At 45.7% G+C, this 24,684-nt stretch overlaps 1 protein-coding gene across 2 annotated transcripts in view; it reads left to right on the plus strand.

The window, feature by feature from the left end:
- The first annotated feature begins 6,567 nt into the window (after positions 1-6,567).
- The window catches only part of ATL3 (atlastin GTPase 3), a 50,165-nt gene continuing 32,048 nt past the window's right edge, over positions 6,568-24,684 (plus strand). The window contains exons 1-3 of one of the 2 annotated variants that reach the window (XM_065528039.1): positions 6,568-6,662; positions 18,780-18,994; positions 19,128-19,271. In XM_065528039.1, the coding sequence (XP_065384111.1) occupies positions 18,788-18,994; positions 19,128-19,271 (351 nt within the window). In that variant the 5' untranslated portion in view covers positions 6,568-6,662; positions 18,780-18,787. Of the gene's footprint in view, positions 6,663-6,914; positions 7,011-18,779; positions 18,995-19,127; positions 19,272-24,684 lie in introns of those variants that run through there. The other variant, XM_005577513.4, reaches the window with a different exon arrangement.

The raw sequence follows: 24,684 nt of genomic DNA on the forward strand, positions 1-24,684 counted from the left end.
GGCTACAGGCGCATGCCACCATGCCCGGCTAATATTTATATTTTTAGTAGAGACGAGGTTTCGCCATATTGGCCAGGCTGGTCTTGAACTCCTGACCTCATGATCTGCCCGCCTCAGCCTCCCAAAGTGCTGGGATTACAGGCGTGAGCCACTGTGCCCAGCCCAAGATGGAATTTTTAAAGTGCTTCCTGGCTGGCACAGTGGCTCACCTCTGTAATCCCTGCATTTTGAGAGGCCAAAGCAGGAGGATGGCTTGAGCCCAGGAGTTCAAGACCAGCCTGGACAATACAGCAAGACCTCATCTTGAAAAATAAAGTAAAGAGCACACTGGAGTATGGCCATTTCTCTGAAGTTTCCTTGAACACCTGAGGCACTGTGCTAGGTCTCTTATTCTTTGGCCTTGTCTTTGTAGGACTGGTATTTTTGTGTGCGTGTGTGAGTACGTAGTAAGGACTGTTTTTTTTCTGTTTTTGTTTTTTTGAGATGGAGTTTTGCTCTTGTTGTCCAGGCTGGAGTGCAATGGTGCGATCTCGGCTCACCACAACCTCTGCCTCCTGGGTTCAAGCGATTCTCCTGCCTCAGCCTCCAGAGTAGCTGGGACTACAGGCATGCACCAGCACACCTGGCTAATTTTGTATTTTTAGTAGAGACAGGGTTTCTCCACGTTGGTCAGGCTGGTCTCGAACTCCTGACCTCAGGTGATCCACCCGCCTCGGCCTCCCAAAGTGCTGAGATCACAAGCATGAGCCACCGCACCTGGCCAGGACTGGTATTTTATACAGATAATTTCTTTATTTTTGAGATGGAGTTTTGTTCTTGTCGCCCACGCTGGAGTGCAATGGCATGATCTCAGCTCTCTGCAACCTCCACCTCCTGAGTTCAAGTGATTCTCCTGCGTCAGCCTCCTCACTGGCTAGGATTACAGGTGCATGCTACCAAACCCAGCTAATTTTTGTATTTTTAGTAGAGACAGGGTTTCACCACGTTGGCCAGGTTGGTCTTGAACTCCCGACCTCTGGTGATTGGTCCACCTCAGCCTCCCAAAGTGCTGGGATTACAGGCATGAGCCACTGCGCTCGGCCTATACAGATAATTTCCAAGTTTAACTTCTAAGCCATCTAATTACCCTATATTTTCTTGACTTTTAGAAGCAATTATATATTTTATTTTTAAATTTTTTAAATTAAATAGTTTAATTTAAAATATTTGAAAGCCGGGCACAGTGGCTCACACCTGTAATCCCAGCACTTTGGGAGGCCGAGGTAGGCAGATTGCCTGAGGTCAGGAGTTGGAGACCAGCCTGCCTAACATGGTGAAACCCTGTCTCTACTAAAAATACAAAAAAATTAGCTGGGCATGGTGGCACATGCCTGTTGTCCCAGCTACTCAGAAGGCTGAGGCAGGAGACTCATTTCAACCCGGGAGGCAGAAGTTGCAGTGAGCCAAGATTGTGCCACTGCACTCCAGCCTGGGCGACAGAGCGAAACTCTCTTGAAAAAAAAATTAATATATAGTCACAGATCATTCATATATATGTACACAAATATTCAGGAATATATATATTGTAAAGTTTTATCACTAACTCCCTCCACTCCTCTACACACATGTAGTTAGCTACTATTAGGATTTTCTTTCTTTCTTTTTTTTTTTTTTTTGAGACAGAGTCTTGCTCTGTAGCCGAGGCTGGAGTGCAATGGTGCGATCTCAGCTCACTGCAAGCTCCGCCTCCCGGGTTCATGCCATTCTCCTGCCTCAGCCTCCCAAGTAGCTGGGACTACAGGTGCCTGCCACCATGCCCGGCTAATTTTTTGTATTTTTAGTAGAGACGGGGTTTCACCGTGTTAGCTAGGATGGTCTCGATCTCCTGACCTCGTGATCTGCCCGCCTCGGCCTCCCAAAGTGCTGGGATTACAGGTGTGAGCCACCGAGCCCGGCCACTATTAGGATTTTCTTGTGGCAAACATAAGCAAAGGTGAATATAGCAAATCTGTATCCTCATCCCCACTGCCTTTTTTTTTTTTTTTTTATGAAGTTGCTCTGTCACCTAGGCTGGAATGCAGTGGTGGCATGATCTCGGCTCACTGCAACCTCTGCCTGTTGGGTTCAAGCCATCCTCCTGCCTCAGTCTTCCAAGTTGCTGGGATTACAAGCATATGCCACCATGCCTGGCTAATTTTTGTATTTTTAGTAGATACAGTGTTTCACTATGTTGGCCAGGCTGGTCTTGAACTTGTGACCTTAAGTGATCCACCTTAGACTCCCAAAGTGCTGGGATTACAGGCATGAGCCATTGAGCGCTGTCCCCCACCCCCCACTTACTTATTTCCTTCCTTCCTTCCTTCCTTTTTCTTTCTCTCTCTCTCTCTCTTTCTTTCTCTTTCTTTTTTTTCTTTTTTTTTTGGAGGTAGGGTTTGCTCTGTTGCTTAGGCTGGAATGCAATGCTACAATCATGACTCACTGCATCCTCTACCTCCTGGGCTCAAGCAATCCTCCCACCTCAGCCTCCCAACCAAGTAGCTGGGACCACAGGCACCCCACCATATCCGGCTAATTTATTTGTTTATTTTTGGTAGACATGGGATCTCCCTATGTTGCCCAGACTGCTTTCTTTGTTTGTTTGAGACAGAATTTCTCTCTTATTGCCCAGGCTGGATGCAATGGTGTGATCTCAGCCTCCTGTAACCACTGCCTCCCGGGTTCAAGAGATTCTCCTGCCTCAGCCTCTGGAGTAGCTGGGATTACAGATGCCTGCCACCATGATTGGCTAATTTTTTGTGTTTTTAGTACAGATGGGATTTCACCATGTTGGCCAGGCTGGTCTGCAACTCCTGACCTCAGGTGATCCACCTGCCGCGGCCTCCCAAAGTGTTGGGATTACAGGTATGAGCCACCGTTCCTGGTCTCCAGACTGGTCTTGAACTCCTGGGCTCAAGAGATCCTCCCAGTTAGACTGCTGTGCTGTTGCCTGAAATACCAATAATGAAGTAGCTGACAAGGTCTTAAGCTTTCAGTATGTTACCATGTTGAGGACCTAATATTCAACTTTATAAGACCCTATCATGTGGGGTTGGCTATTTTCTTTTTACAAATGAAGATGCCAAATCATTACCCCATTTTACACACACGCAAAATAAGGTATGGAAATTTAAATGATGCCCAGGGATGTAATATTTCAACTTCTCCCTTCTGAGTTGCTTAAATACTGATCCTGCACATAGATGATAGAAGGCTGAACTGTGTCCCAGTACAGTCACTGTGAATGATATTTCCTCAGCTGTTTATCCCACAGGACTGCGAGTCTCTGGAGGATAGGAATGTGTCTTATGCAGCATTATGGCCTATCATGGTACCTGGCATATAACAAATGCCCTATTTTTGGAAAGCTTTGGAACCTGAGTCATGGTGGATGTCAGTGCAGAAAACAATTTTGCTATTTTTATGTTTCATAAACCACTTGAGTATCTTGAATATTTATGACTTTGTTTAGCTTTTCCAGAGTGAATATGCTGATTAGTAATTTTGATCACTAACCACACAATCATCATTCCCAAACATACAGCTCACTTAGCCTAGAACAACTCTGTGGGTCTTTAAATCATTTTGCAGATGATGAAATGGGTTCAGAGAGGTTAAGTAACTCACCCAAGGTTGCATAGCTAGTGAACATCAGAGCCAAAACTCAGAGCCAGGTGAGTCTGACCCCAAAGCCAGTGGTCTTAACCACTGAAATATGTCTACATGTCACCTACTTCTGGAAAACCTCAAGGAAAGCTCAACCTTTGATCATAGCACATGACTCAATTCAGAGTGAGATGGCTGAAGGCAGGCTGTAATCAGTATCGTCAATATTTGGCACTCTCAGTGTCCACTGTTTTGATGACCCTGGATATTTGAGAAGGAAATAACAAAACATGTTTCTCATTTACAGTGGTTGCTTTCTAAGTTGTGACTAATCCTTAAGTCCACCTATAATTTGTACTGTTTTGTTCCAAATGTCAAAAGCTGCTACAAGGTATGGGGAAGGCTGATGTGCTAACATTGACCTTGATACCTTGATGATGTAATATTGAGACATATATCAGTATTTGCTGTTCACTTCCTGAGAAGTTGGATTTCAGTGAATGTCTGGGAAGCCCTTAAAATAAACTAGGGTATTTTGTTCAATAGTAAAAGTTAGGTATTTAATATTAAAGGAACCAGAAAGTGAGTGAGCAGTGTTAGATGTAACATATATCTTCTTCATCCATTAATTCAATGGATATTTGAGTCTCTATTATCTGCCAGCAGTATTTAGGGACTGGGGATATACTAGTGAACAAAATAGACAAAAATTCCTATCTGTTTGGAACTTACATTCTAGTGGGAAGAGACAAACACAATGAAAGGTTAAAACATAAGTCAGATAGTAGTATGAAGTCTTTTTTTTTTGGAGATGGAGTCTTACTCTTTCTCCCAGGCTGTAGTGCAGTGGTGCCATCTCTACTCAATGCAAACTCTCCTGCCTCAGCCTCCTGAGTAGCTGGGATTACAGGCGTCTACCACCATGCCTAGCTAATTTTTTGTATTTTTAGAAGAGATAGGGTTTCACAATGTTAGCGTGGCTGGTCTCAAACTCCTGACCTCAGGTAATCCACCTGCCTTGGCCTCCCAAAGTGCTGGGATTACAGGAGTGAGCCACCGCGCCTGGCCAAGTAGTATGAAGTCTTTTGGAGAAAAGTAATTCAGGGAAACGGAGCAGAGAATGCTGGGATGTGTGTGCAATTTTTTTTTTTTTTTTTTTTTTTTTTTTTTTTTTTTAAGATGGAGTTTTGCTCTTGTTGCCCAGGCTGGAGTGCAATGGTGCTGTCTCAGCTCACTGCAACCTCCGCCTCCTGGGTTCAAGCAATTCTCCTGCTCAGCCTCTGGAGTAACTGGGATTACAGGCATGCGCCACTCCGCCTGGCTAGTTTTGTATTTTTAGTAGAGATGGTTGTTGGTCAGGCATGGTTTTAGTAGAGACCATGTTGGTCAGGCTGGTCTCGAACACCCACAACCTCAGGTGATCCACCCGCCTCAGCCTTCCAAAATGCTGGGATTACAGGCCTGTATGTGCAATTTTAAATTCTCACACAGTGTGCTGCAATTGTGACAAGACATTGATTTTTGGCCCCTCCTTTCTCTTTCTGGGCATGTCACATCCTGTAGGTCCTGCCTTCTGCACATCCAGTGTGAAACTCCAGTAAACACTTGCCCTGATATTCACTTCTTGTCTCTTACTGGCCCAAGTTGGCCTAGATCTAACTTAGATTACATTTAAAGCATGGAAGAGGGTATTCAACAATGTTGAGAGTTTGGGGAGAATTAGAAGTGGCAGGAGAAAGGATATCAAACAGGACCTCTTTATGTAGAATCATCTTGACCTCTTCACCTTTGGCCTAATCACTCTGCAAACAGAAAGTAGCTCAATGGGCTTGGCAGGGTCTAGAAGTAGCAGGAAGGAGGTTCTGGGTAGGTTACAATGATTAAGGCAGAGACAGAAATAAGACAGTGGAATAATTTGTTGACTGTATGAAGCAATGGTGACGTTAAGAGGTGGTGGTTGGGGGCCGGGGTTGGGGGATAGATGCTTTAACTTCCTGTAGGTTCCACCAGCAACTTATCTCCAAGACAACCACTTCCACTTCCAACAAATCCAGAAACCAATATTCTTCAATTGTGGCAAACGACATTTTCTCAATCACATGTTAAGTGTGAATAACAGTATTTTCAGAGTATCTTCTTTTGTATTGATCTACCCACACAGTTTAAGGAAAAGTGTGCTTGGAAAGGCAGTTTCAAAACAAGCTCCTATAACCTGAGGTTTACAAAAGATGGTCATGGCTTAGGCTGGATAAAGCCAGTAGAAGAGGTCTCACCAGACTATTTTTTAAAGACAGTCTCGTTCTGTCGCCCAGGTTGGAGTGCAGTGGCGCGATCTCGGCTCACAGCAACCTCCGCCTCCCGGGTTCAAGCGGTTCTTGATCCTCGTGCCTTAGCCTTAGTAGCTGGGATTACAAGCTTGCGCCACGAAGCCCAGCTAATTTGTAGAGACGAGGTTTCACCACGAACTAGCCCAGGTTGGTCTCGAACTCCGGAGCCCAAGCAATCCTCCCATCTCGGCCTCCCAAAGTGCGGGGACTACAGGCGAGAAGCACCGCGCCCGACCGGACTTCTTACATTAGCTATTAGAGCCGGGATGGTGAGCATCTGCCATGGCCAGGGACAGGAACATAGGGAGATGACAATAAATGTGGTAATGAAGTCACGGCCACCTGCTCTTATGAAGTCAAAATCATTAAAGACCCAGTGACGTTGATGCCATCCAGGATTGAGACCTCTCTTCTGCCCATCTGTGGTCACGGGCCTAGTTAAACACCGCAGCCGTCTCCCACACTGGGGGTTCTCGGAAAAAGCCTCGGCCTGGGGCCTGGTCCGCACGCTAGGCGCGGGCCGCGGCTCGCTGGAGGAGTCGAGCCAGCCCGCCCCTTCCCGCACGGCCTGCTGGGAGTTGTAGTTCAGTCGTCGGAGAACCGCGCCAAGTCCCGCCCCAGATGAGTGCGCAGTATGGGGACAGCCGGCCGGGACCCAGTGAGCGCGGGACTACAATTCCCAAAGGAGCGTAGCAGCCGACGCCCAGCCAACAGGTAGCCAGCGGCTTGCTTCGCGCGCACACGCGGCGGGCGGTGGCGGGATTCTGCCGCGTGCGCTTTCCCGCCCCGCCTCGCCTAGCCTCGTCCTGCGTTCGTCACGCCTCGGACTGTCCGTTGGGCCACGCCGACCGCCCTACGCTCGCTCCGTCGCGGCTCCGCGCGCCCCACCTTCTCGCTAGTTTTTTCTAGAGCCCAGGCTCCGCCCGTTTCCCGCTTCCAGGGCCCGGTTCGTTCCCGCCCCCACCCGTCCTTCTCCTCTGCACCCCTACTGCTTCTGCTTTGAAGGCGGAGGCTCCATGTTGTCCCCTCAGCGAGTGGCAGCAGCTGCCTCGAGAGGAGCAGGTGAGGCGCCGATTTTCCTCGGATCGCCCCGCGGCCACCCCCTCCGCCCTCCCTGCTGTAGCTCTGAGAAGAACCCCCGCCCGCGCCGCCGCCCTTCCTCGTCCCGGGGCTGGGACCGCGCGTCCCTCGCCGGGGTCCCTTGCCTTCCCAATTTGTGGCCGGGGGCTCCTCTTCGGGCCCGGCTGGTCCAGCGAGGGCGGCGCCTTCCTTAGCTTTCGGCCGGGGGCGGCCGCCGTCAGGGCTCGGGCCCGGCCGCCTCCGGGGGCTTCTCCAGCTCCTCCTCTGGGCTGCAGCTGCCCCTGGGCGGCCCGAGGGCCGGTGGTCCCCGTGGGCGGCGTCCGGAGCTTTCGGCTCCGCAGAGCCCCGCCCTGGGCAGAGCCGGGCGCCCCGGGGCGCTGCCCCTCGGTGCCCGGGCACTCAGCGCCCTCTCGGGTCGGGAAGTCGGGGCCCGGATGGAGCGGGAAGGTGGATGCTGGTTTATTTGGCCTTTCTGGAAGTGCAGGAAGGCTGCGAAGTGTCTTGGAAGCTTTATGTTTAGCCTAACGACCTTGAGGCATTCACCACAAGTATTAGGAAAGTTGGTTTTCAACCCACACTTAACGCTGTAAAGAATTGGCCTAAATTGGTTTTTAGTAAGTTAGTGCATTTGGCACGGTACGTTGTTCTTTTACTTTCCTGAATACATGAAATGTAGTGAAAGTATTAAGTAAAAACCAAGTAAGGAGTCATCGTGTATTCATGGATCTGATTTAGTCTGTCGTTTTACTTGGCTTTTTTCTAGTGTAATGTGTGTGCTGTTGAAATGACCGTTTCACTTGCGAAATCGAAGGGCAAAAAGGAAAAGAACAGTGAAGAATTTTTAAATAAGTCTCAGTTCTCAAATTCAAATACGAGGCAATGCAACGTTTTGTGAAAGTCTTAGAATTACGGACCAAAAATGTACGATTTCACACGTTGGCTTACTTTTGGAGATTTAAGAAGCATAACCTACGGAGTACTAATCCCTGTCAAGAATTTAGCATTGCAACATAGGTACTGAAATTCAAATTAGTGCTTTTTTTTTTTTCCCCAATCCCCACAGAGATTAGTTTGTACTCCAGAAATTCCTGTCTCCACTTTAACACCTGAGAACAATTTGAGAAGGATCTCAGTATTGCAGTAGTCCAGCAAATTATTTTATTTTATTATTGTTTTTTGAGACAGAGTTTCGCTGTTGTCACCCAGGCTGGAGTGTAATGGCGCGATCTCGGCCAACTGCAGCCTCTACTTCCTGGGTTCAAGCAATTCTCCTGCCTCAGCCTCCCGAGTAGCTGGGATTACAGGCATCCTCCACCGTGCGCGGCTATTTATTTATTTATTTTTTTTGAGATGGAGTTTCGTTTTTGCTACCTAGGCTGGAGTGCAGTGGCACAATCTTGGCTCACTGCACCCTTTGCCTCCTGGGTTCAAGCGATTCTCCTGCGTCAGCCTCCGGAGTAGTGGGATTATAGACATCCGGCACCAGGCCCAGCTAATTTTTTGTATTTTTAGTAGAGACGGGGTTTCACCATGTTGGCCAGGCTGGTCTCGAACTCCTGACCTCAGGTGATCCACCCGCCTCGGCCTCCCAAAGTGCTGGGATTACAGGCGTGAGCCACCGTGCCCGGCCCATTATTTTGTTAGCTACAGTTTACTACCTCATTGTAGTAGAATTCATGAAATAGGAGAAATAACAGAGGATAGATGTGATGATGTGTACTAGCTTAATTTTCTTTTTCTTTTTCTTTTTTTTGGTTAGACGGAGTTTTGCTCTTTCGCCTAGGCTGGAGTGCAATGGCGCGATCTCTGCTCACTGTAACCTCCGCCTCCCAGGTTCAAGAGATTCTCCTGCCTCAGCCTCCCAGGTAGCTGGGATTACAGGCACCCATCATCGTGCCCGGGTAATTTTTGTATTTTTAGTAGAGAGGGGGTGTTTCACCATGTTGGCCAGGCTGGTCTTGAACTCCTGACCTCAGGTGATCCGTCCAGCTCAGCCTCCCAACGTGCTGGGATTGTAGGTGTGAGCCACTGCGCCTGGCCCATTTGCATGGTATTTCGATTGTTAGAACACGTTAGATATATTTCACAGTTGAATTATGTTAACAGATTAGAAGATAGGCTTTCCTGGTATAGTAGGTGCTAATTAGGAAATCCTTACTTGGCCGAGAGCTGTGGCTTACACCTGTAATCCCAGCATTTTAGGAGCTGAGGCAGGTGAATCACCTGAGGTCAGGAGTTCAAGACCAGCCTGGTCAACATGATGAGACCGGCCCTCCCCCCCGCAGCAAAAAAGTTAAAAAAAAGTTAGCCAAGGTGGTGTTGCAGGCCTGTAGTTCTGGCTACTCAGGAGTCTGAGGTGAGAGGATGGAGTGAGCCCAGGAAGTTGGCTGCAGTGAGCCTTCCTTTTTTTTTTTTTTTTTTTTTTTTTTGCTGTGAGCCTTTTTCTTGCCACTGCACTCCAGCCTAGGCAACAGACTGAGACCTTGTCTCAAAAAAAAAAAAGGAACACAGCTAATTAAAACCTTTGGTGGCATTCTTATGCTTAGGAAAGAGATACAAAATTGTTGTTGAGCTTGTTCCATTAGAAAGGTTGTTTTTCCTTCGCTTGTAGTATAGCCTGGCATCATTTTCAGATTCAGCCCTCTCCTTGGATTTTCTGAATCTTCGGTACCGTTTAGTCATAGATAATTTTTGTAAATGTATGAAGCATTACACAATCCTTAGTCAACAAAAAAAAAAAATGGTTTTGTTCAACCTTCGGTGCTAAGGCGAAAAGATTTTCTACAACAGACAAATATAAAATTTGCCCAGTATTCTGGTTAATTGGATTTAAATAGTACTTTCACCGAAACAGCCTTAAGCATATTGCAGCACTGCCTTAAGACAAAACGGTATGTAGAAGCTCCCACCCCTCCACCACCCAGAAGGAGCCACACCCAGCAGTTCTGGAGTTGGCTAAGGTCTTAGTATACTTATCTTGCCTGTGATGATGTTTTCTCTGGCTTTGTCTGTTGGTTAGAAACCTTAAAGACTGCCAGCAAGAACAAGGCATGAAAATGGTATGCCTCTGTTTTGGGTGTGTTGCTCTTGCCCTTTAGAGAATCTGATATTTTATAAGGAGACTAGAAAACTCAGATCATAACTTTACCCTGAGTCATACATGAATCTACTTAGCAAAGTGTTTCTGTGACTGGTTACTTTGTTTTCAGAACTCTTTGAATGGTAAGGATGAGCGCCAAGACTGGCTCTACTCAGTGGTTCTTAACCTACGGTAATATTGCCTCTTCCTGCCCCTGGAGCATTTAGCAATGGCTGGAGACATTTTTTGGGTGTTAGAACCTGTTGTGGGGAATGTTACTGGTATCTAGTAGGTAGAGGCGAGGGATGCTGCTCAATAGCCTGAAGTGCGTAGGATAGCCCCCCACAACAGTTGTGCAGCCCCAGTGTCAATATGTCGGTAGTGCCGAGGTTGAGAAACCCTAGTCTACACTGTCAGTTTTTTGTTTCTTTTCTTTTTTTTTTGAGACAGAGTCTCGCTCTGTCACCCAGGCTGGAGTGCAATGGTATGATCTCGGCTCACTGCAACCTCCGTCTCCCAGGTTCAAGCGATTCTCCTGTTTCAACCTCCCGAGTAGCTGGGACTACTCCTGGCCAATTTTTTTGTATTTTTAGTAGAGACAGGGTCCACCATATCGGTCAGGCTGGTCTCAAACTCCTGGTCGCAAATGATCCATCTGCCTTGGCCTCCAAAGTGGTGGGTTTACAGGCGTGAGCCACTGCACCTGGCTCACTTCTCAGGAATCCTAAACTCTTGGGAGGCTGAGGTGGGAGAATCACTTGAACCTGGGAGATGGAGGTTGCAGTGAGCAGGGATGATGTCACTGCTTACCAGCCTGGGCAACAGAGCAAGAATCTGTCTCCAAAAAAAAAAAAAACTTTCTAATTATTATACAAAGATTTTCAACATTTTCTACATACTTGAATTGATGACTGATAGAATATTATCATGAACTGTTTACAGCAATGGAGTAGTCCCCATTATCTGAGGGGAATACATTGTAAGGCCCCCAGTGGATACCTGAAACTGCTGATGGCACTGAGCCCTGTATACACTATGTTGACGAATGAGAGGGCTCCTAAGTAACTAATGGGCATGGTAGTGTATAAAGTGTGGACATTCTGGAAAAAGGAGTGATTCATGTCCCTGGCAGGATAGCACAAGATTTCATCATGGTACTTAGAACTGCATTGCAATCTTAAGACGTATGAATTGTTTATTTCTGGAATTTTAAACATAGGTTATAAATTCACATAAATACATATGAATGACAGATGTGACTGTGGTCCAGCTGTAGCTTTGTGTCTGTGCAATAATACCACATGTTATCCATATTCATGCAATGTAATATAGCATTAACTGTTGTTGCAGTATGCAGAATTAGACCTTGGAAAATAATTGCTTCTCTAAAGGGACAAGGCATGTAAGATTGCCGCTTACAGATATTTTTAGTACCCTCCCGGCAGAATAGATCTCCAGAGTTTAAGATTTCTGAGAAGTGGACTGGGCACAGTGGCTCATGCCTATAATCCCAGCACTTTGAGAGTCTGAGGTGGGCAGATCACCTGATCGTACAGTGAATGATCCATCCCCTTCGGCCTCCCAAAGTGCTGGGATTACAGGCATGAGTCACTGCACCCAGCTAGCACTTGACTCATTTTACTGATGAAACTGAAAACTAGACATGTCCAGGCTCACACAGGTTGTTAGTGGTAGGGCTAGAACGGGAACTTGTGTTTTGAGTCCTAAATTCATTTATTTCCACAGGTTACTTCTGAGAGTAAGCAGGTGAATCTGTCCCTTAGGCAGTTGTACATTTAGACTAAATGCAGGTTAGAGATCTGTGAAGTTGTATCATCCAAATAGAGGGTAGGCTGGGTGCGGTGGCTCATGCCTGTAATCCCAGCACTTTGGGAGGCTGAGGCGGGTGGATCACCTGAGGTCAGGAGTTCAAGGCCAGCCTGGCCAAGGTGGTGAAACGCCGCCTCTACTAAAAATAAAAAATCAGGTATGGTGGCGGGTACCTGTAATCCCAGCTACTCAGGAGGCTGAGGCAGGAGAATCGCTTGAACCCAGGAGGCAGAGGTTGCAGTGAGATGATATTGGGAGGCTGAGGTGGGAGGATTGCCTGAGCCCCGTAGGTCCAGGCTGCAGTGAACCACCACTGCGCCTTTAGCCTGTGCCACAGAGTGAGACCCAGTCTTAAAAAAGGTGTAATATACAAGCAGCTCCATTTAACTTGCATTATTGGTGGTGTGTACAGCTCAAAATAATTCTTCCTTATATAGGCCCAAATCCAAGGAGCACTGTCAGTGAACAACACCTTTTTTTTTTTTTTTTTTTTTTGAGACAGGGTCTTGCTCTGTTCCCTTGATTGGAGTGCAGTGGTTGAATCACTGCAACCTCTGCCTCCCAGATTCAAGTGATACCAAGTAGCTGGGATTACAGGCGCATTACCACTATGCCTGGTTATTTTTTATATTTTTAGTAGAGATAGGGATTCGCCCTGTTTCCCGGGCTGGCCTCTAACTCCTGTTCTCAGGTAATCCGCCTGCCTTGGCCTCCCAAAAGTGCTAGGATTATAGGCGGGACTTCCCATGCCTGGCCAAGAAGATCTTTTTAATCTGGTGGATGTTGATAATCATGCTTTTATTACTGGTGTGAAGAGAAATGCAGAATCACCCCAGCTCTTCCAACTAAACAGAGCCTGGTTCCCTTCCTTTATTCTTGGGTACTGTGCTATAGGGAGAGGAAGAGATGAGTAAGGACTTTTCCCCCACCAGCTGTCCTCAGTAGTCTTCAGCTTCTCTTGAAGTGCAGTTCACTGTACACAACTGTATACATTCTTCTTCTTCTTTTTTTTTTTTTTTTGAGATGGAGTCTCAGTCTTTCACCCAGACTGGAGTACAATGGCACAATCTCAGCTCACCGAAACCTCCGCCTCCCGGAGTTCAAGCGATTTTCCTGCCTCAGCCTCCTGAGTAGCTGGGATTTACAGGCATGTGCCACCACACCCAGCTAATTTTGTATTTTTAGTAGAGACGGGGTTTCTCCATGTTGGTCAGGGTGGTCTCAAACTCCTGACCTTAGGTGATTCGCCTGCCTCAGCCTTCCAGTGTTGGGATTTACAGGCATGAGCCACTGTGCCCGGCCTCAACTGTATACATTCTTATCATTGGATTATCCCATCTTGTAACCACATAATTTTTACCTTCCATGTCTACTGCTCTAGCAATGCCACTTGCATCCTTTGGGTTGTAACCTTCAACTATATTATGGTACATGTCATTCATTCATTTTACAATAGTTTATTGGCCGGGAGCAGTAGCTTTGGGATCCCAGCACTTTGGGAGGCTGAGGCAGGCGGAACACAAGGTCAGGAGTTTTAGACCAGCCTGGCCAATATGGCGAAACCCCATCTCTACTAGAAATACAAAAATTAGCCGAGCGTGGAGGCGCATGCCTGTGGTCCCAGCTGCTCGGGAGGCTGAGGCAGAGGAGTTGCTTGAACCCGGGAGGTGGAGGTTGTGGTAACCTGAGATTGCTCCACTGCACTCCGGCCTGGGTGACAGTGAGACTCCGTCTCAAAAAAAAACAACAACAATAGTTTATTGTATGTGCTGTGTGTCATTACATTCACATTGCTCAGTACACTTTTTTTTTTTTTTTTTTTTTTTTGAGACAGTTTCGCTCTGTCGCCCAGGCTGGAGTGCAATGGCACAATCTTGGCTCACAGCAACCTCTGCCTCCCGGGTTCAAGCGATTCTCCTGCCTCAGCCTCCCAAGTAGCTGGGATTACAGGCGCCTACCACCACGCCCAGCTAATTTTTTATATTTTTGGTAGAGACAGGGTTTCACTGTGTTGTCCAGGGTGGTCTTGAACTCCTGACTTCAAGTGACCCTCCTGCCTCGGCCTCCCAAGGTGCTGGGATTACAGGCGTGAGCCACTGTGGCTGGCCTTGCTCAGTAAACTTTTAGTAGTGAAATAGATAAAACAAAAAGATCTGGTATGATGAACTTAATTGTAAAGTCCTAGAAGACTGTTGTGTTGGCTACTAGGCTTGGCTGTATTTGGCAGAGCCTCCAAATAAGTGATTTAAGCAAGGTAGAATTTTTTTTCACATAAAAGTGAACCAATATGGCAGTTCTGCTACATGAAATCTGACCTCTCTTGTTTCTCCAGCATTCCTGGGGTGTTGCCCTCGTATGCCTGGCGCAAGGTGATTCACTCCTACTTTTACATCCAGCCAGCAAGCAGGGGGAAAACGCCTGATCTGGAAGTTGCGTCTGTCATTTCCAGTCACTTCCCATTGGTCAGAATTTAGTCACCTGGTCATATCCTAGCTATAAATTTGGGTTGGAAATGTGTTTCTTCTGGGCAGTTGTATGCCCAGCTAAAAATCTATTATATAGCAGGAGGGAGAAACTAATATTGGGGGAAAAACCAGACATCTCTGTCACAATCGAGACTTTGTTTTGTATTTCTTTGAGTGCTACACGGTACTTAACACTGTGGCTTTATCCCTGAAGTCTGAATAAATTCTTCTCATTAGTTCTTTTGTATGAAAGACTGAAGGTCTTTGGATCTTGGATTTACCTGCTGCTGTGGCAGTAAGAACCCCAAGAGATTATTCCCAGAAATGTTTCCTTTTTAATCCAGGCAATAACAGGATAGAAAAGTGTTAGTATACATTGATTACAATGATAGCATGACATTTAACCTATATTTATAACTTGTTTCCTAATAGTCTGCAAAAACTTAAAAAGTAGGAAGAAGCCAGGCACAGTGGCTATCATTGACATCCACAGTGGCCTATCATCCCAGCATTCTGGGAGGCTGAGGTGAGAGGATCACTAGAGCCCAGGAGTTTGAGACTAATGTGGGCCACATGAGACCCCCATCTCCACAAAAAAATTAAAAAAATTAGCCAGTGATGGTGGCACACACCTGTAGTCCCAGCTACTCTGGCGGCTGAGGTGGAAGAATCGCTTGAACCCAGGAGTTTGAGGCTGCAGTAAGATACTGGGTGCTGGAGCAAGATACTGTCTCAAAAAAAAAAAGTGCGAAGAACCCTTTTGTTGCTATCTGATACTATAAATGTAAAAAGTGAGCAGCAATTCCAGTGGCTTAAAGGGGAGAGAGTCTTGCAGTCAAACTGTTTTGTCTGCTTTGCCTGCCATGATCGTGTAGCCCTCAGTGCTGGTTAGACAAAGTCATTTTGGAACCATCTTTGTGATTTTGGCCATGTCTGCCTGTCAGTACTAAGCTTTACTTAATATGTCTCCTCAAGTCTACTTTAGATTGACTTCTTGACTGGGTATGGTGTCGCTGTAATCCCAGCACTTTAGGAGGTTGAGACAGGTAGATCATTTGAGCTCAGGAGTTCAAGACGGTCCTGGGCAACATGGTGAAACCCCATCTCTCCAAAAATACAAAAATTAGCTGGGTATAGTGATGAATGCCTGTAGTCCCAGCTACTTGGGAGGCTGAGGTGGGAGGATGACTTGAGCCGGAGAGGCGGAGAGTGCAATAAGCTGAGATAGTGCCACTGTGCTCCATCCTGGGTGATAGAGCCAGACCTTGTCTTAAATAAATAAACAGACTTGTTAAATTTAGCATCCTTCTAAAGAATAATTTATTAAAATACAGATTTGTTGTTTTAAAGTATACATTAAAATGCATAATTATTAAAATTACTATGTCCTTTTAACTACCTAAAAACATCTTTAATACCAGTGACACTCACACTTAGGGAAATAGTTCTTTATTCACTCCTTAGGCCCCAATGGTAGTTTTTTGTAAACTTCCCGTAAGTCCACAGCTACTAAGTGTCTCTGAATTTCTTTCTTTCTTTTTTTTTTTTTCTTGAGATAGAGTCTCGCTCTGAAATCTAGGCTGGAGTGCAGTGGCACGATCTTGGCTCACTGCAACCTCCACCATGCAGGTTCAGGCAGTTCTCCTGCTTCAGCCTCTGGAGTAGCTGGGATACAGGCGCGCACCACCATGCCTGGCTAATTTTTAGTAGAGACAGAGTTTCACCATTGTTGGACCAGATTGGTCTTGAACTCTTGACCTCAGGTGACCTGCCCGCCTTGGCCCCCAAAGTGCTGGGATTACAGGCATGAGCCACCACGCACGGCCTGAATGAATTTCTTTTTTGCTTTCTTTTCTTTTCTTTCTTTTTTTTTTTTGAGACGGAGTCTCACTCTTTCTCCCAGGCTGGAGTGCAGTGGCGCAATCTCGGCTCACCGCAACCTCCACCTCCTGGGTTCAAGGGATTCTCCTGCCTCAGCCTCCTAAGTAGCTGGGATTACAAGCGTGCACCACCACGCCTGGCTAATTTTGTGTTTTTAGTAGAGACAGGGTTTCTCCATGTTGGTCAGGCTGGTCTGGAACTCACGACCTCAGGTGATCTGCCCGCCTCGGCCTCCCAAAGTGCTGGGTTTGCACAGGTGAGCCACTGCGTCCGGCCCCTTGCCTTCCCTTCCCTTCCCTCCCCTCCCCTCTTCCCTTCCCTCTTCCCTTCTCAAGACAATCTCTCGCTGTATTGGCCAAGTTGGTCTTGAACTTCTGGCCTCAAGCAATCCTCCCATCTCAGCTTCTCTAAGTGCTAGGATTACAGGCGTGGACGCTGTGGCTGACCTGAATTTCAAATTAATTATCTTTGTACTTTGGTAGGGAAACTGGTAAGGAAAGTATAATACTAGTTAGTGCTTATTTTTGAACTACAGAATTAATTGCTTCTAAAACTTTTTGAGTTATTACTAGTGATATGCAAAACACAACCACCTAAAGATCTTTTTGAGCTTATTTCTAGGAACTGTTGGGCACTATGCTGAACCTTCATAAGCCTTCATTTCCTTCTTTTTTTTTTTTTTTTTGAGACCTCTCTGCCACCTACGCTGGAGTGCAGTGGCGCGATCACGGCTCACTGCAGCTTCTGCCTCCCGGTTCAAGCAATTCTCCTCCCTCAGCCTCTTGAGTAGCTGGGACCACAGGCATGTGTCACCATGCCCGGCTAATTTTTTTTTTTTTTTTTTTTTTTTTTTTTTGTATTTTTAGTAGAGACAGGGCTTTACGATGTTGGCCAGGCTGGTTTTGGACTCCTGACCTCAAGTGATCAGCCTGCCTTGGCCTCCCAAAGTGCTGGGATTGTAAGTGTGAGCCACTGAGCCTGGCCATTTCCTTCTTTTTAAAATGAAGCAATATTATTTACATCAGAGTTGTTCTGAGGATTAAATATATAGAAAGCTTAGCAGTGGCAAACACACTATTATTGATAGACATTGTTTTATTTCCACTTTTGGACTGTTTTGAGTAAAGCTGATAGGAACTTTCTGTTTTTAAGATAGAGTCTTGCAATATTGTCCAGGTTGGTCTTGAACTCCTGGGCCCAAGTAATCCTCCTGCCTCAGCTCTCCAAGTAGCTGGGACTACATGTGCGATCCACCATGCCCAGCTCAACATTCTTGTATATATGTTTTTTGGTGGACGTAGGCATTCATTTCTCTTAGGTGTATAACTTGGTGTATACCTTGGAGTAGAATTGCTGGATCACAGATACATTTAATTTTTGTGGATACTGCCAAACAGTTTTTTGAAATGGCTTTAGTATTTTGTGCTCCTATCAGAATGTGTGAGAATTCCAGTTGCTTCATACCCTGTCCCACAGTTGATATTGTCAGTCTTTTAAATTTTAGCCATCCTGATGGGCAGGTAGTGGTATCTTACTGTGGTTTTAATTTACATTTCCCTGTTGAGTAATGATATGGAAGTACCTTTTAATAGGATTTGTATGTCTTTTTCTTGCAAAGTGCCTGTTATTTTTTCTTGTGGATTGCTATGTTGATGCTGGATGTGGGTCCTTTGGAAATAGATATTATGAATACTCTTCCCTAGCCTGTGACTTGCATTTTTACTTATTGAAGTCTTTAAATGAACACAATTTTTAATTTTAATGAAGTCTGTGTTGTCATTTTATTTTCTTTTATGGTTAGTACTTTTTTTCTTTGAGACAGGGTCTTATCTGTTGCCCAGGTGGGAGTGCAATGGTATGATCTCAGCTCACTGCAACCTCTGCGTCCCAGGTTCAAGTTATTCTCATGCCTCAGCCTCCCGAGTAGCTAGGACTTACAGGTGTGTGCTACCACACCTGGCTGATTTTTGTATTTGTTGGTAGAGATGGGGTTTCGTCATGTTGGCCAGGCTGGTCTTGAACTCCTGACCTCAAGTGATTCACCCACCTCGACTTCCCAAAGTGCTGAGATTACGGGGGCGAACCACCGTGCCCCTGCCCTTTTATGGTTAGTACTTTTGTGTCTGTTTTTTGTTTCTTTTAGTTTTGTCACCCAGGTTGGAGTACAGTGGTGTGATCATAGCTCACTGCAACCTCAAACCCCTGGGCTCAAGCAGTCTTCCTGCCTCAGCCTCTGAATAGCTAGGACTACAGGTGTACACCACACCTGGCTAATTTTTTAAATTTCATAGCGCTGGGTTTCACTGTTTCCCAGGCTAGTCTCAAACTCCTGGCCTCAAGTAATCTTTCTGCTTTGGTTTCCCAAAGTGCTGTGATTTTAGGCATGAGCCACTGAGCCTGACCCTGTCCCCTGTTTAAGAAGTTTTTGTTTTCCCCGTATTCAAAAACATATTTTAAATATTTGACACTAATTTTTTTTTCTCTACATGAACATAGGTGATGCCATGGAGAGCAGCAAGCCTGGTCCAGTGCAGGTTGTTTTGGTTCAGAAAGATCAACATTCCTTTGAGCTAGATGAGAAAGCCTTGGCCAGCATCCTCTTGCAGGACCACATCCGAGATCTTGATGTGGTGGTGGTTTCAGTGGCTGGTGCCTTCCGAAAGGGCAAGTCCTTCATTCTGGATTTTATGCTACGATACTTATATTCTCAGGTAAGATAGAATTATTTTATTTCAAGTAAAAAGTGAGACTTGAATGTCCAAAAAAGCAAAATAAGCTCATAGATTATTCTTGATGCATAAAATTTTTAATTTAAGATTTAATGGAGATTTCTTACTTCTGTAGAAGGAAAGTGGCCATTCAAATTGGTTGGGTGACCCAGAAGAACCGTTAACAGGATTTTCATGGAGAGGGGGATCTGATCCGGAAACCACTGGGATTCAGATCTGGAGTGAAGTTTTCACTGTGGAGAAGCCAGGTGGGAAGAAGGTAAGGATGAAAATGACCTTACAGATTAACAACAGCAACAACAACAAAATATGAACTTCAGCATGTACTGTGTTAACCCAATTAAAAACCTTTTATCAAAGAATTTAAAATCGGTAAAGAAAAGTTAAAAAGTCCCTGTTTTGTCCTGAAATTTTAGTCTATTGCGGAAAATAGGATTTTCTGACACAGATATGAGAAGTTGTAGCTTTGATATCTAGCTGTAGTCTCCTTGGTCTGCTAATTGCTTTATTTTAATTTTCTTTTCTGGAAAAACATTTTTACTAAAAGCTATACAGATTTTCTCCTTTGCACCTAGCAGTACTTTATGTAGTATTGCTTAGGGCCATGTAGCATTTTAAGACTCAATTAAAAAATATTAATCTGTTGCTGACTCTGCTAATTCCCATTCCAACATGTGCTTCCTTGAATAATTCAGGATACAACTTATTGTGTATGACAGCTTTCCTTCACACACAATTTTTGTGGGTGTGTGTATATTTGACTTGGGGAGAATTTAAAAAACACATAGCATTTTAATTTGTTTGAAACAGACCTTCTGCCTGTTACATTTTGTGCTCTTAACCAATTAAAGAAGCCAATGGCGGCCGGGTGCAGTGGCTCACACGCCTGTATTCCCAGCACTTTGGGAGGCCAAGGTGGGCAGATCACAAGGTTAGGAGTTTGAGACCAGCCTGGCCAACATAGTGAAACCCTGTTTCTACTAAAAATACAAAAAATTAGCTGGGCGGGTGGGCGCCTTTTCAATAAAAGGAAGGAAGATGTGAAAACAACTTTTTATTAAAGCGAATGATTTAAAATTAATACATATTGATTGTTTTTAGATTTTTAAATAAAATGCATGAATATAGTTTAAAAGGTCAAATACTACTGTAAGGCTTCTAACAGAAAGCAACTGTCATGTGTGTTATTCTCCTCTCTGCCCAGTTTTCACTTTTCAGAGGCTGATGCTCTTATGTGTTACCACTTCTGTTCTTTATTTCCTTACTCCTGTATGGGTGGCACAGACCTGGGCGTTGTTGTTCTGGGAGTTGAGCAGGGAAATGACATTGGGGATCTCACTGTTCAGAAGGTGGGCATTCACTACCCCCCAGCTGTCAGTAGGGCTTCTTACCCCCAGTCTCATCCATGCCTTATAAGCTATGGGCATAGAGCCTCTCCACAGATTTCTTTGTAAGGATCGGGAGGGGTAAGTCATGTGTTTCTTACACAGACTTTTATCCATCACTTCTGTTTTTAGCCCAGTCCTATAAGCATGCCCTAATGCCTGTTTGTGCTTTTTTTTTTTTTTTTTTGAGGCGGAGTCTCGCTTTGTCGCCCAGGCCGGAGTGCAGTGGCGGGATCTCGGCTCACTGCAAGCTCCGCCTCCTGGATTTACGCCATTCTCCTGCCTCAGCCTCCTGAGTAGCTGTCCCGCTCTGTTGCTCAGGCTGGAGTGCAGTGGCACCATATTGTCACTACAATCTCTGCCTCCCAGGTTCAAACAATTCTTCTGCCTCAGCCTCCTGAGTAGCTGGGACTACAGGCACACACTATCATGCCTGGCTAATTTTTGTATTTTTAGTAGAGACAGGGTTTCACAATGTTGGCCAGGCTGGTCTGGAACTCCTGACCTCGTGATCTGCCTGTGTCGGCCTCCCAAAGTGCTGGGATTATAGGGGTGAGCCACCACGCCAGGCCACCTTTGATATTTTGAAGTGCTGGTCTGTTGGTACTGAATTCTTTTAGCTTTCATACATCTGAAAAATCTTTATTTTGCCTTTGTTTTGGAAAACATTTACTCTTAGTATAGAGTTCCAGGCCAAAGTATTTTTCTCAGTACTTCAAAGGTGTTGCCCCTTTGCCTTTTCGCTGACATTGTTTCTTTTCTTTTTTGTTTTGAGAGGGAGTCTCGCTCTGTTGCCCAGGCTAGAGTGCAGTGGTGGGATCTTGGCTCACTGCAACTTCTGCCTTCCGGGTTCAAGCAATTCTTCTGTCTCAGCCTTCCGAGTAGCTGGGACTACAGGCGTGCACCACCACGCCCGGCTAATTTTTGTATTTTTAGTAGAGATAGGGTTTCACCATATTGGTCAGGCTGATCTTGAACTCCTGACCCCAGGTTATTCACCTGCCTCTGCTTCCCAAAGTGCTGGGATTACAAGCAGGAGCCACTGTACCCAGCCTGCTGACATTGTTTCTGACAAGAAATACACTGTTATTCTTATTTTTGTTCTTTTGTACCTAATATGACTTTTTTGTCTGGTTGCTTTTTTTCTTTAAATTAAAAAAATTTTTTTTTTTTTTTTTTTTGAGACGGAGTCTCACTCTGTCGCCCAGGCTGGAGTGCAGTGGCCGGATCTCAGCTCACTGCAACCTCTGCCTCCTGGGTTTACGCCATTCTCCTGCCTCAGCCTCCTGAGTAGCTGGGACTACAGGCGCCCACCACCTCGCCCGGCTAGTTTTTTGTATTTTTTAGTAGAGACGGGGTTTCACCGTGTTAGCCAGGATGGTCTCGATCTCCTGACCTCGTGATCCGCCCGTCTCGGCCTCCCAAAGTGCTGGGATTACAGGCTTGAGCCACCGCGCCCGGCAAAAAAAATTTTTTTTTCGTGGGTACATAGGTACATGTATTTATGGGGTATGTCTGGTTGCTTTTAAGATTTTATCAGTTTTTGAGCAAATTATGATGTGTTTTGATGTAGTTCATGTTTTTTGTATGTGGGTTTTATTGAGCTTCTTGAATCTGCAGATTTATAATTTTTTATCAAATTTGGACATTTTAAAGTTATTATGTCTTCAAATTTTTTTGGTCTCTTATTCCCTTTGGAGAATGCTATTACATGTGCCTCTTGCTGCTTGAAGTTGTTCCACAGCTGACTGACGCTGTGTTCATTTAAAATTCTTCGGGCCGGGCGCGGTGGCTCACGCCTGTAATCCCAGCACTTTGGGAGGCCGAAGAGGGCAGATCACAAGGTCAGGAGATCGAGACCATCCTAGCTAACACAGTGAAACCCCGTCTCTACTAAAAATACAAAAAATTAGCCGGGCGGGGTGGCGGGCGCCTGTAGTCCCAGCTACTCGGGAGGCTGAAGCAGGAGAATGGCATGAACCCAAGAGGCGGAGCTTGCAGTGAGCTGAGATCCGGCCACTGCACTCCAGCCTGGGCAACAGTGCAAGATTCTGTCTCAAAAAAAAAAAAAAAAAAAAAAGGCCGGGCGCGGTAGCTCAAGCCTGTAATCCCAGCACTTAGGGAGGCCGAGACGGGCGGATCACGAGGTCTGGAGATCGAGACCGTCCTGGATAACACGGTGAAACCCCGTCTCTACTAAAAAATACAAAAAACTAGCCGGGCGAGGTGGCGGGCGCCTGTAGTCCCAGCTAATCGGGAGGCTGAGGCAGGAGAATGGCGTAAACCCGGGAGGCGGAGCTTGCAGTGAGCTGAGATCCGGCCACTGCACTCCAGCCTGGGTGACAGAGCGAGACTCCGTCTCAAAAAAAAAAAAAAAAAAAAAAAAAAAATAATAATAATAAAATAAAATTCTTTGGCCAGGCGCGGTGGCACACATCTGTAATCCCACACTTTGGGAGGCTGAGGTGGGTGGATCACCTGAGGTCAGGGATTTGAGACCAGCCTGACCAACTGAAAACCCATCTCTACTAAATACAAAAAATTAGCTGGGTATGGTGGGTCATGCCTGTAATCCCAGCTACTTGGGAGGCTGAGGCAGGAGAATCGCTTGAACCCTGGAGATGGAGGTTGCAGTGAGCCGAGATCACGCCATTGTACTCCCACCCGGGCAACAAGAGCTAAACTCCATCTGAAAAAAAAAAAAGAAAAAGGCCAGGCATGGTGGCTCATGCCTGTATTCCCAGCACTTTGGGAGGCTGAGGTGGGCGGATCACCTGAGGTCAGGAGTTTGAGACCAGCCTGACCAACATGGTGAAACCCTGTCTCTACTAAAAATACAAACATTAGCTGGGCGTGGTGGTGCCCAGCTGTAATCACAGCTACTTGGGAGGCTAAGGCAGGAGAATTGCTGGAACCTGGGAGGCGGAGATTGCATTGAGCCAATATTGTGGCACTGCACTCTCAGCCTGGGCAACAGAGCGAGACTCCATCTCAAAAAAAAAAAAAGAAAACAGAGTTTTTTTGTTTTTTTGTTTTTGAGATGGAGTCTCGCTCTGTTGCCCAGGCCGGGAGTGCAATGGCGTGATCTCGGCTCGCTGCAACCTCTGCCCCCCAGGTTCTCATGTCTCAGCTTCCCAAGTAGCTGGGATTACAGGTGTGCACCACCCTGCCTGGCTAATATTTGTATTTTTAGTGGAGACAGCATTTTACCAAGTTGACCAGGCTGGTCTCAAACTCCTGACCTCAGGTGATCCTTCCCCCTTGGCCTCCCAAAGTGTTGGGATTACAGGTGTGAGCCACCGTGCCTGGCCTTTTTGTCTGTTTTCTTGTGGAGCATTTCTAGGTCTTCAAGTTCACTAATCTTTTAGAACCTGCTATTAATCAGGTCCAGTGTATTTTTCATTTCAGACATTGTAATTTTCATCTCTAGCAGTTAAATTTAGGACTTTTTAGTATTTTTTTTTTCATTTATATGATTCAGTTTCTGCATCCACTTTTAGTATCTTTTATGTCACCACTTTTTGAATATATGAAGTAAAGTTATACAGAATACTGTTTTTGGTTTTTTTTTTTTTTTTTTTTTTGAGACAGAGTCTTGCTCTCTAACCCAGGCTGGAGTGCAGTAGTGCCATCTCGGCTCGCTGCAACCTCTGCCTCCTGGGTTCAAGCGATTCTCCTGCCTCAGCCTCCTGAGTAGCTGGGAGTACAGGCATGTGCCATCACACCCGGCAATTTTTTGTATTTTTAGTAGAGATGGGGTTTCACCATGTTAACCAGGCTAGTCTTGAACTCCTGGCTGCAGGCAATCCACCTACCTCAGCCTCCCAAAGTGTGGGATTACAGGTGTGAGCCACCATGCCCGGCCCTGAGTACTGTTTTAAAGTTGTTTTTGGCCAGGCCAGCTACAAAAATTAGCTGGGTGTGGTGGTGGGCTTCTGTAGTCCCAGCTACTCGAGAGGCTGAGGAAGGAGAATTGCCTGAACCCGGGAGGTGGAGGTTGTGGTGAGCTGAGATCGTTCCACTGCACTCCAGTCTGGGCGACAGAGCAAGACTGTCTCAAAAAAAAAAAGTTGTTTTCTGTTAATTTTAATATCTGTGTTAGTTCTGAGTCAGTTTTGATTGATTTTTCCCTTCATTTGGGTTATATTTTTCTGCTTCTTGTATGTCTGCAAATTTTTGATAGGATGTAGGCTTGTGGATTTTCCCTTGTTGGGTGCTGGTTATTTTTGCATTCCTGTAAAACATCTAGCTGTATTCTGAGATGTAGTTAAGTAATTTGGAAACTTG

The sequence above is a fragment of the Macaca fascicularis genome, chromosome 14 (assembly GCF_037993035.2).
Source record: "Macaca fascicularis isolate 582-1 chromosome 14, T2T-MFA8v1.1".
Classification (NCBI taxonomy): domain Eukaryota; kingdom Metazoa; phylum Chordata; class Mammalia; order Primates; family Cercopithecidae; genus Macaca; species Macaca fascicularis.